Source organism: Oncorhynchus kisutch, linkage group LG22 (genome assembly GCF_002021735.2).
Source record: "Oncorhynchus kisutch isolate 150728-3 linkage group LG22, Okis_V2, whole genome shotgun sequence".
Taxonomy (NCBI): domain Eukaryota; kingdom Metazoa; phylum Chordata; class Actinopteri; order Salmoniformes; family Salmonidae; genus Oncorhynchus; species Oncorhynchus kisutch.
The window spans coordinates 19,321,419-19,333,043 of NC_034195.2; the positions used below are offsets into that span (position 1 = coordinate 19,321,419).

General features: G+C 45.8%; 1 protein-coding gene across 2 annotated transcripts in view; it reads left to right on the forward strand.

Moving 5' to 3' along the window:
- LOC109867384 (A disintegrin and metalloproteinase with thrombospondin motifs 20) overlaps positions 1-11,625 on the forward strand; it is a 150,022-nt gene that overhangs the window by 57,625 nt on the left and 80,772 nt on the right. For both annotated transcript variants that reach the window (XM_020456530.2, XM_031801625.1), the window contains 3 exons: positions 4,024-4,170; positions 9,443-9,584; positions 10,082-10,186. In XM_020456530.2, the coding sequence (XP_020312119.1) occupies positions 4,024-4,170; positions 9,443-9,584; positions 10,082-10,186 (394 nt within the window). The remainder of the gene's footprint in view (positions 1-4,023; positions 4,171-9,442; positions 9,585-10,081; positions 10,187-11,625) is intronic.

Genomic DNA, 11,625 nt, shown 5'->3' on the forward strand with positions numbered 1-11,625 from the left:
TGTAAAATAGAGCTCATCACAATACTACACTGCATAATTACTGTGTAATAGCACTGTTATGATAACATTGGTCCCCGCTTAGGCTTGTTTCCACAACACACAGATGTCACCACATGTGTGAATGCAAAGAGAAGCCATATGAATAACCGCTTTGTGTCACAACATATGACCCAATCTCTCATAAGACTGCATGCATTCTAAACATTAGGCCCAAATCACCATGACAAACTGGGTATAAGTTATGAGGGATGCAAACTGTCTTTAACTACTGCCTCCCCTGATCACTAAAAGTGACAGCTTTCCCTTCCAGCTACTCTGGCCAGTTGTTGCTTGTTACACTCTAAAAAATGCTGGGTTGTTTGGTTGATCCAACCGCTGGGTTGTTTGGTTGACCCAACCGCTGGGTTGTTTGGTTGACCCAACCGCTGGGTTGTTTGGTTGACCCAATCGCTGGGTTGTTTGGTTGACCCAATCGCTGGGTTGTTTGGTTGACCCAACCGCTGGGTTGTTTGGTTGACCCAACCGCTGGGTTGTTTGGTTGACCCAACCGCTGGGTTGTTTGGTTGACCCAACCGCTGGGTTGTTTGGTTGACCCAACCGCTGGGTTGTTTGGTTGACCCAACTGGTGGTTTGCAGGTGTTGGGTTGTTTTCTTTAAAAACTGCTGGGTTGTTGAGATATGAACCAGCGCATCAGATCAGAAGACTGGTGGCGTAGTTAAGTTGGGGAGTGACTATTAGACAGTCATACACTTCTGCAATTGTCATTGAAGCTACAGAAATGTCAGTGTTTGACCTTAAGTGATAACTATGCAACAGACCAGATGAACAGGAATGGCATTTACTCTCATGGGTGGCTAAAAATGACTTCCCTAAAAGCCCATGTAAATTCAATTGTTGGGATACAATAATTATAATAATATGTAATATAGAATCTTAGTAATGTCACAGGTGGCCAATAAGATATTTCTTAATTAAAGCCACGCCTCCTGAAAATAATTGTTGAAAAAGACCCAGCTGCTAGGTCAACCCACTGAACCCAGCATGAGAATAAAAATGGTTTTATTTTACCTTTGTTTAACTATGCAAGTCAGTTAAGAACAAATTCTTATTTACAATGACAGCCTAGGAACAGTGGGTTAAATGCTTTGTTCAGGGGCAGAATGTCAGATTTTCACCTTGTCAGCTCGGGGGATTCGATCTAATAACCTTTACGGTTACTGGCCCAGCGCTCTAACCACAAGGCTACCTGCCGCCCACTTAACTAAGCCACCAAAAATACCCAACTGATGGTTAAATTAACCCATGATTGGGTATTTCCATCAACCCAACATGTTGGGTTATTCACGCAACCCAATTGGCTGGCTCCAAATAATCCAACATGTGTTCTGTGTCCTATTTAACCAGCGCTGGCTTACCGTCCGTCTGAGACCCAGTGCTGCTCCTCACACATTCCTCCAGAGACAGGGCTCTTTGGGCCTAGCCAGGGGAAACCAGCCCTCTTGTGTGGATCTGTTTATGCTAAAGTTCAAACAGCTGGACAGGCAGTTGGCTTTGCCTCTTGGTGCGTTTAATCGCTGGGCTATATTCACAAGACCCTCTGCTGGGTGTGTAACGCTCTGAGAAACAGCCAGGTGTCAGCCAGGTAGTGGAACGAACCAACGCTCTCACAATGTTGCAGATAACGAAACGGAACCCTTAGCTCAGACTAATGGATAGGAGGCCTTTTTCATATACAGTAACTCAGGAAATGTGTTGGTACAAATAGCCACTTTGGGCTCTGCTAGTGTGTTGGAGTCACTCGATATTAATACAAAAGTAATACTTACATGGCAAAATAATGTTGAAAGGGCTTAATCGTCAAACGTTACCAAGTCCTTGCCGTCTTAGACTCAGATAACAGCTGATCCTTCCGGACGTTTTGATGAGTCATTAGAGCTACAGGCTATCTTTTTTAACGTCCTAGAAATATATGCAAAAGTCTGAGACATGGAAGGAAACTGGCAGCTCAGTTTCCTTGCCCCGATTGGACACGCAGAGTGGCTGATTGGATGAGGTCTGGATTTTTGCAGGCCATAAATCTAGAGGGAAGAGATTGTCATGTGCGTGTGTGTGTGTGTGTGTGTGTGTGTGTGTGTGTGTGTGTGTGTGTGTGTGTGTGTGTGTGTGTGTGTGTGTGTGTGTGTGTGTGTGTGTGTGTGTGCGTGCGTGCGTGCGTGCGTGTGTGTGTAGTGGCTCCCAAAGCTCCATCTCTGTAGTGACAAGGCTGTGATTTTGCAGCGTTGTTGTGATGACGTTGCGGAGAGTCAGAGTGCTGACAAAGCCTGTTGCTGCAGTCCCCACGGACGTATTAAATCTTGTTTTTGTTCTCCCCCATATGGAGAGAAAGTCATCAGGTCCTCTTCTTCACCGGGGAAGTTACTCCCTTACTCTCACTGTTATTTATCGGGTGTTGAGTCTAGAAAAAAGTTGATTTGTCTTCCAGAGTCATTCTATAGATGTTTTGTTTTGTAGAAGTTGGAGGGATGGGTATGATGATGTCATCTGTTTGGGATGAAGCTTGTTTTATTGCAGCTAAATAATAGGAGCCTGACTGTATGAGTAGAGTATTGCAGTACGCTATTATAGCTGGAGAAGATTATGATCTAAGTGCACATTACTTCAGCAAATCTCCCTCCAGAGATGCCATTTTCCTGATTGAACTCAGACCGCATATGTCTCTCTCAGACATACAGAGAGCTACAGTAGCTCCCACCCTGCCGTAATTTACAACTTCATCAACGTAATAGAGGAAGTCCGTTCTGACTATTCCAGCCAATGCCCTCATACATGCGCTTCCCAGTAACAGCCAGTGGCTCTCCCGGTGTGTGAGGACCTCATTACAGGCCAGGGGCAGGCTGTGGCTCAGAGCACTCAATTAGGCCCTGAGCGGCCGGGCCCCCACAACCCTCTTCCACCCCCGCCGGCCCCTGTAGGGTGGGCCCCATGCCAGGGTCAGAACCTGGGCCAGGCCTGCCTTCTTTGTGTGGCAGTCAGACCAAAGCCCCAGCCGAGAGCCCAGCCATACAGTAGGCTCACATCCTGCAGTAAACACCACGCAGCTGTGTGTGTGTGTGTGTGTGTGTGTGTGTGTGTGTGTGTGTGTGTGTGTGTGTGTGTGTGTGTGTGTGTGTGTGTGTGTGTGTGTGTGTGTGTGTGTGTGTGTGTGTGTGTGTGTGTGTGTGTGTGTGTGCAGATTAAGGCCGACCTCATCCTTCCACTAACACAGCACACACAGCCAGTTGAGTCGGTCAGGACATCCGCTCGGATCAACACAGCCCGGCAGCACTATTCTGGACATCAAAAAAGATGAGCCACTTTATTAGACTCTTCACTATTCAGCTGGCTAGAATTAATTCAATCTGAGATGCAACGCTTCATAGGCCTTCATCTCTATATCTTAGTTCCGGAAGGCCATTGCTTGGTTGGTGGTGAGTGTGTTTCCATGTCAATTCTCTACTTCTATATATCATAGTCAGTGGTCGTGATTGAGGCTGTTATTTGAGTGTTCAGAACCTGAGTTCCATGGATGACCTCCCATCTCCCTCAGCCTTAAACCCCTTGAGAAGCTGACCCCTGATCTCGGGGAGATGAGCGGGATATGATGTGGTGTGTTCTGTATGTGGGCAGTGCAGTGAGGGAATTATGCTGGTCAGATATACAGATCAGGAAAGCATTAAAACATGTCCTTCTGGCGGGTGGAGTTTTACTGAGGCATTTGAAAACAGGTGGGAGAACCCATATGATTTGGTCGGGAAGTGTGTGTGTGTGTGTGTGTGCATGTGTGCTCTCTCTCTTTGTGGGTGTATGGTGTGTGGTATGGGGCAGGCCTGAAAAAGTTCACAAAAGGTTTGAGGTCAGCCGTTTTTAAAAATGGCTGATTATAAACCTTCTGACACTCATCCCCCTGGTTAGGGCTGATCCATTTCGCAGCCATCCCCCCTTTCCCCTAATCTCTCTCTGTCTGCATTCCCCCCCCTGGGCAGGTTCAACATGCCCCACGATGACAACCCCAAATGCAGGGAGGCAGGCATGAAGCACCAGTATCATGTCATGGCGCCCACCCTCAACTACGACACCAGCCCCTGGTCCTGGTCCAAATGTAGTCGCAAGTACATCACCGAGTTTCTGGAGTAGGTACCTCCCGCTCCATCCCTTTTTCTGCCATTTTGAAACACGATGTTCAGGATGCCATCATTCTCATAATGTACACATGTTCACAGATATACAGATCCTTTTCACAGATATACTGTTCATTATGGGCCCTATTCAGACTTGAGATAAGTTGACTTAATATAGACAAAAAACGTTGACTTGAGTGTGTTTTATTTACTTACTTCTGTGTTAAGTCTACTCAAGTCTGAATCGGGCCCTATGACTTTTAGAGATACATGAGCCACTGTAATAAAACGTTCTAATATCTTCCCTTTTCACTGGAAATGCAAGACAAAAGAAATAACACAAACAAAAAGTGTTTGTATTCTTGTGACTTAATCTGGTAAGCAACCTCTGCTACCTTCTCAGAGAGGGAGAATGTAGAGCAGCGTAAACTGTGTTATTGCTTGGTGTGAGACCGCATTTCCTGTTTGAAGCTGGAGTCTTCCTGGGGTGACCTGAGCGATTGATCCTCCCCCTGTTCCTCCTCTGTCTCTGCACTCAGGCAGAACCAGCTCTTGAGATGCTGGACAAACAGTCATTTAGTCGCTGGCGTGCTTTCCCCGCGAAAACGGTAACGCGGGGCAACGGCTCATTCAGCGGGCTCCAAAGCCAAGCGGTGGCCACCAACCTCTTCTGAAGGGCTTCCCTTTAAGATGGGAAATGTCAGTTATAATTAGATTTTCCCTGGACGTGACCCTTTGATCTCTCCTCCCGCTTTGTTGATTGTGAGGCTCCACAAAAGGCTGCCTTGTTGACGAGTTGCATCTTGGGAAGTGAGTGGTCGCTCCCATGCGAACGCCTCCTGTCGAGGCTGTAAGGTTACGCTCCCGACGCGCCCGACGCGCCCCGCAACTGTGCTGCATAGTTTCCTACCAGCCGATGAATCCATCCACCCAGCTTTGAGTGTTTGAATTGAACCATTTTAAAAGCAAGAACAAGAAAACTCCTTTTCATTTTTTACTGCAGAATATTTTTGTCTAAATGTCAGCTGTGTTAAGCAGGCTGAGTGTTCAAGCACTCGATGTGTGAGCGAGAGATAAATGTCAATGACTGTGAGCAAAACTTTCCATGCTGCATGAAGAGACAAGCTGATTTGTTTAACAGTGGCCATATTTATAAACAGTTCTTTGTAGCTGTGAAGAGGAGTGTAGGGTTCAGTGTGGAGGAGCCTCGGTGCTGGGAAAGGCCCCTGAGAGCGAGGCCCACTGCTTTTGAAGTCTGCGTGGCTTCAACAATGATCTAAATGGTCCCTCCGTTGTCCAATAAGCTGGCCTGGTCAAGTACATCACTGTTTTGACTACTTATTCTTTTCTGAGGGCTCTCTAATGCAAAACAGTCTCATGTCAACTTAAAGATGGAGGAACACACTACCTCTCAATCCCTCTTCAGGAGCCAACCCCCCTCGTTCTCATTTTTTTGTATTTGTAATAATGTGAACTCCCGTTGTGTGCACACCTGAGAGCTGAGTGGAAAGTGTCTTCGGTGTTCTTGTTTTTATTTTGTGTAGACCGTGATATAAAGACACTATTCATTCCGCTCCTGGCATCCCGCCAGCTGGTATAAGCCACTAAACTATAAAGATCCAATTCTAATCTCTCGGTGTTGCCACCCACTAATTGATGTGTACACCTGTGTGGAGACCACATAATCATTAATACAGGCCAAGGCTATCATTTTCCATTCCAATGCCAGGCGCACACGTTGGGAATTATCCTAACCTCACACAAACATCAGATGTCTCGCTAGTCGCTACCCAAAACAGTTAAAAGGTTTTCTCACGTTTTGGTAAAAAGTGTATACAAAAATCCTCAATTAATTCAAAATGCATCTTCTGTGAAAATGATCTTTTGATGACTCATACTTTCCCAGTTATTTCAGTGTTACAATGGTAATGACTGTTGTACTGTCAGGTCCACAATTATTGGCACCCTTGATAAAGATGAGAAAAAATACTTTATAAAATAAACAATACAAATACTGAGCATTGTGGTATACTTTAGAAAATATTATTATTAATAAAATTGAATCTTCAATTCAATCTACAGGTTTTAAATGGGGTTCAAGGCTGGACTCTGAGATGACCATTGCAAATGCTTGATTTTGTGGTCAATCATCTGTCCATAGCTCTTGTTCCAATCAAAGTGCCAATGCTGTTGAGCAAACTCAGGTATTTACATTTGTTGGTGGCACCTTAATTAGGGAGAACGGGCTCGTGGTAATGACTGGAGCAGAAGGAGTAGAATGGTATCAAATACAGGTGTTTGATGCCATTCCATTTGCTCTGTTACAGCCATTATTATGAGCCGTTCTCCCCTCAGCAGCCTCCTGTGGTCTCAATACTGGCTTTTCTCTGTCAACCCTTCCAAAGAGGCTATTGGCTTAGAGGTTTGGAGACTTGGTGACCCGAAGATGCGACAAAGTTCTGTAATACCCCAACTTTGGCCCTTGGTCTTTTCTTTGCCTCCTGATCCACCTTCCTCACTGTGCGTGGGGGCCGAGCTCCCTGCCAACCAGGATACCGACACAACACACACACACACACACACTCCCACACACATACAGACACATACACACATACACACACATACACACACATACACACACACTTTTACACTCATCATTGGCTGCTGCTACTCTGTTCTTTATTTGACTACTATGATGCCTAGTCACTTTACCCCGCCTTCATGTACATATCTACCTCAAATACCTAGTACGCCTGCACATTGATCTGGTACTGGTACAGGTACTTCCTGTATATAGCTCCATTCTTGTGTATTTTATTCCTTGTGTTACTATTTTTCTTTTTATAATAAAAAAAAACTGTGCGTCGTTGGGAAGGGACTGTAAGCAAGCATTACACCCGTTGTATTCGGCGCATGTGACATATAAAATTTGATTTTTAAAATTTGATTTGACAAGATATACTTGCGTCCAATACCAGGCAAGTTTGCACTGTTTCGGTGGTTTTGAACTTCTTAATTGTTTCCCTAATAGTGGTAAGTGCTATGTTTGTTTTTTAAGGTATTATTTTGTACCCATTGCCTGATTTATGGAGGTCAACAACCATTTGTCTCTTTTCAGATTTGTCATGTGTTACCACATTTTAATACCCCAGTGAAACAGTAAACCATGGAAGGCCACAATACAGATCCTTATAAACTGAGATTAACTTTAAAAAAGTGGAATATAAATGCATATTTTATTTAGATTCATTTTATATAAGTATCTTCAGGGGTGCCAATCATTTTGACATCTATCTTTTTGAGAGAAAAAAGATATTAGTTGTTAAACCAAATCTCTCTCTCTCTCTGAATAATGGTATTCGTATAAAATAATATATCTCCCATTTATTTTTAGAATTCAAAATGGCTCAATACTTGTATTATTTATTTTATACAGTCTTTTTTGCTCATCTTTATCAAGGGTGCCATTTTGGCTGGCTGTATATCTCCCTATGAAAAGGGGAATCACCCCAGTACTGTTTGCATTGAGTTTAATCCAACTGTGCAACCGGGATGTGCTGTGTCATTCATACAATGCGTCAATCATCAATCTGACATATGAGCAGCCTCGTAGCGGCTAACAGCTCACAGGGAACTGTCTGCCATTATGGAACTCATTAGAGAGCAGCTTATGACGAACTCTGAGAGATACCTATCAGTCATTTTCTCAATAAACTCACTTTTAAAAAGCCTCCCAATGTCTGCCACGTGTAGAACCGCTGTCGTTGCCAGAAGGGAGTCGTATCACCTGTCTCGGGCTCTGCTCAGTCCCCTAAAAAACAGCGTGCCGAATCGAAAAATGGCTGCTTTTTCCCCTCCTATCCGTCCAGTTTTTAATCACAGGCCCATAGGGTTTCTGGAGTTCTGATTAGACAATGACAACCTGGTGAAAGAAGCTTGAGTATGGGGCATCATCTCTTCTCATTCTTCTGGACTCAGAAGACAGATAGACAGACCACTGACCTTATAGCTTTAATATGTGGCGTCTCTCTCTCTCTCTCTCTGCTTCTCATGGCCCTGACGGACTGACTGACCCCGTCATAGCTTTCATCGTTTGTCTCTTCCCTTGCGCATTGGTAGGCAAACTCATTCCACCAAGCACTTGTAGTCTTTTCTGGCTACTAAACCAATGGTTTTTTACAGTGTGTGTGGAAATTAGGGAAAACCGAAACAGTATCACAAGATAAGCCCAGGTAATTACGGTCCTCCCCATATCAGCTGGTGGTGTACCGTAGTGTACACACACACACACACACACACACACACACACACACACACACACACACACACACACACACACACACACACACACACACACACACACACACACACACACACACACACACACACACACTGTAGTCTGTATGTAACAGGTGCCTGAGCTCAACACAGGGTACAAATTGTAAGAGAAGTGTCAACATGTCATGTAATTACACACATTATAGGCTACTCTGTTTCATCCCCAGTTTCTTTTCTGTTTTGTGTCGTAAAATAAACACAGAGGAAAGATCTTTTGAGGACGGGTTTACATTTGGTGAATGGCTGTTTGACTAGGTTTTGTGACCATGCTTTTAACATTGTCTAACGCTTAGTGCTTCATTCAGTGTTTTGGGTAAATAGCCCTGCATGCAGTACATTTTATCCAGCTGTGCTCTGTTGTCTTTTTGTGTTGCTGTAGGGGTAGGGTGTGGCTGACACACAATCTATCATTATAATAGTTCTAGTGAACTAGCCTGATTTATGCTAACTCAATGAAGGTACTTCAAATCCTCTGGGTTTTTCTTTTTGTGCACAGAGAAATGTCTGTTAAATAAACATGTGATTGGGACTTTGTGTCTGTATGGAAATGAGGCTTTATTCCCTCTGTGTGATGGGGCCTGCCTCCGGTTTGATGGTGACGGCGTTAGCTAATGTATCAGGTCACTGAGGGGGAAGTGGTGTCAGTTTCACTGTTAGGTAACACCACACACCAGAGCAGACCACCCACATGGGACATGGTGCTGTGTGCATCTGAATAGCATCACTCCTGGAGATGTTTGACTTCCAATTCTAAATGTCAAAGAAATGACACAGTGCCTACTTTCTCTCATACGACTATCGTATGCATCTTGACAGGAAGCTCTTGGTGTGAGGATGCAGGAAGCAAAGCAGGAACACCCGGATCACCTTAATACACCTTTTACACATGTTTATTTCCTGTTTGTGAATGTGTGTGTGTGTGTGCGTGTTGCCTTCCACCTTTCAGCACAGGGTATGGAGAGTGCCTATTGGACGAGCCAGTGAGCAGAACGTACGAGCTGCCCAACCACCTCCCTGGTCAGGTTTACAACGCCAACCGGCAGTGTGAGCTCATGTTTGGCCCCGGCTCCATGGTCTGCCCTTACATGGTGAGCCAGGTTGCATTCCGTTCCTCTCAACCAAGTGTCTCTCAGGGTGGCACCCAATTCCCTATGGGTGTAGGCAATTCCATAGGGCTTTGGTCAAAAGTAGTGCATTATATAGGGAATAGGGTGCCATTTGGGATGTGCTCGGCCCGCTCTCGTCTGGTTGGAGACTTCTGGAGTCATGGGTAGCTAATCTATAGTGACAGTAACAGCTGCCCAGGTGGCAAGTCTGTTACACATTTCACTGGTACAGTACATGTCTCCTGTCTCCTGTCTGACTGTCAATATTAGGGATTTATAGTTTAGTGTTAAACAGTTGAATGATTCTCATGCAGTGGGCAGTGGGATTTTGCAACAAGTGTTTAATTCTTCCTTCCTCACTGTCTCTCTCATTATCTCTTCAACGTGTCTCTCTCTTCACCCTTTCCCCCGCATGTTTCTCTCTCTCCTGCATGTATTTTTGTCCCCCCACCCTCCCCCCTCTCTCTCTCTCCACACAGAAACAATGCAAGAGGCTTTGGTGTACGAGTGCTGAGGGGGACCATAAAGGGTGTCGGACACAGCACATGCCCTTGGCTGATGGGACAGACTGTGGACATGGAATGGTAGGACAGAATGTTATATTTCTTGCGTTGGATCGAGTAATGAAGTTTAAATGGAGGGTAGGATGACAAACAAGGTGTATTATCTACTGCAGTATTACTGTCATACCACTGTTCATGATTTGCATTTCTGTTATCAAGGGGCATATTTCAAACGAAACATTCAGCGAGTAACCTGAAGCTTGAACCGTGCTCTGAGGCCCCTTCATTCATTAAACCTCATGGTCTCACCGCCTTGGGAGACTATGCTAATTAGCACTGTGGCAGGGGTGGTGGTGGGTACATAGTGAAAGGTACTGAGGAAGGTAATCAGGGAAAGAAGAGTAAGACAGGGCTGGAGGAGAAGGAGAGGTGAAATTGTTGGGGAGAGGGGGGTAGAGAGGGGTTAGATGGGCTGGAGGAATGGCGTTTTTCATCATAAATCTTGTTCTGGAGACTGCTCTGTAAAGTGTTCCCTAGCTAGCACAGCCATAAGTCATAAAATCTAATTTTAAACATAACCTTAACCCTAACCTTAACCACACTGCTAACCCTAATCGTAACCTTAAATTAAGATGATATGAGGCTGGGGGAATGGGGGGATGATATGGGGCTGGGTAAATGGGGGGATGATATGGGGCTGGAAAAATGGGGGGGTGATATGGGGCTGGAGGAATGGGGGGATGATATGGGGCTGGAGGAATGGGGGGGTGATATGGGGCTGGGGGAATGGGGGGATGATATGGGGCTGGGGGAATGGGGGGATGATATGGGGGTGGAGGAATGGGGGGATGATATGGGGCTGGGGGATGGGGGGATGATATGGGGGTGGAGGAATGGGGGGATGATATGGGGCTGGGGGATGGGGGGATGATATGGGGCTGGAGGAATGGGGGGATGATATGGGGCTGGGGGAATGGGGGGATGATGTGGGGCTGGGGAAATGGGGGGATGATGTGGGGCTGGGGGAATGGGTGGATGATATGGGGCTGGGGAATGGGGGATGATATGGGGCTGGGGAATGGGGGATGATATGGGGCTGGGGAATGGGGGATGATATGGGGCTGGAGGAATGGGGGGATGATATGGGGCTGCGGAGAAGAGAGGAGGGTGAGATGGTGTTTGGTTAAAGATTGAAAAGAGGGGACATGGGGAGAGAGGGAGATAGAGGAAGAGAAAGGGAGGGGAGCAGTAGAGGTGAAGGCTCGGGCACTTTGAAAGGAGATGCCGCCCGCCGTTCACAGTTGAGTCACCAAGTTGTGAACCCGTGACCCTAAAACCTCTTTAAAAGGCAGGTAAGTGGGTCAGTGGACAGGCCATAACAGAGCCCAAGGCTGAGGCCATGCAGGTCTACACTCCCTCCACTCTGCTCAGCTCTGTTCTGCTCAGCTCAGCTCACACAATAGACCTCACATCAATGATTCCAAAAAGGAGGAGAGGAAAGAGGAGGAGGGAAAGGAGGG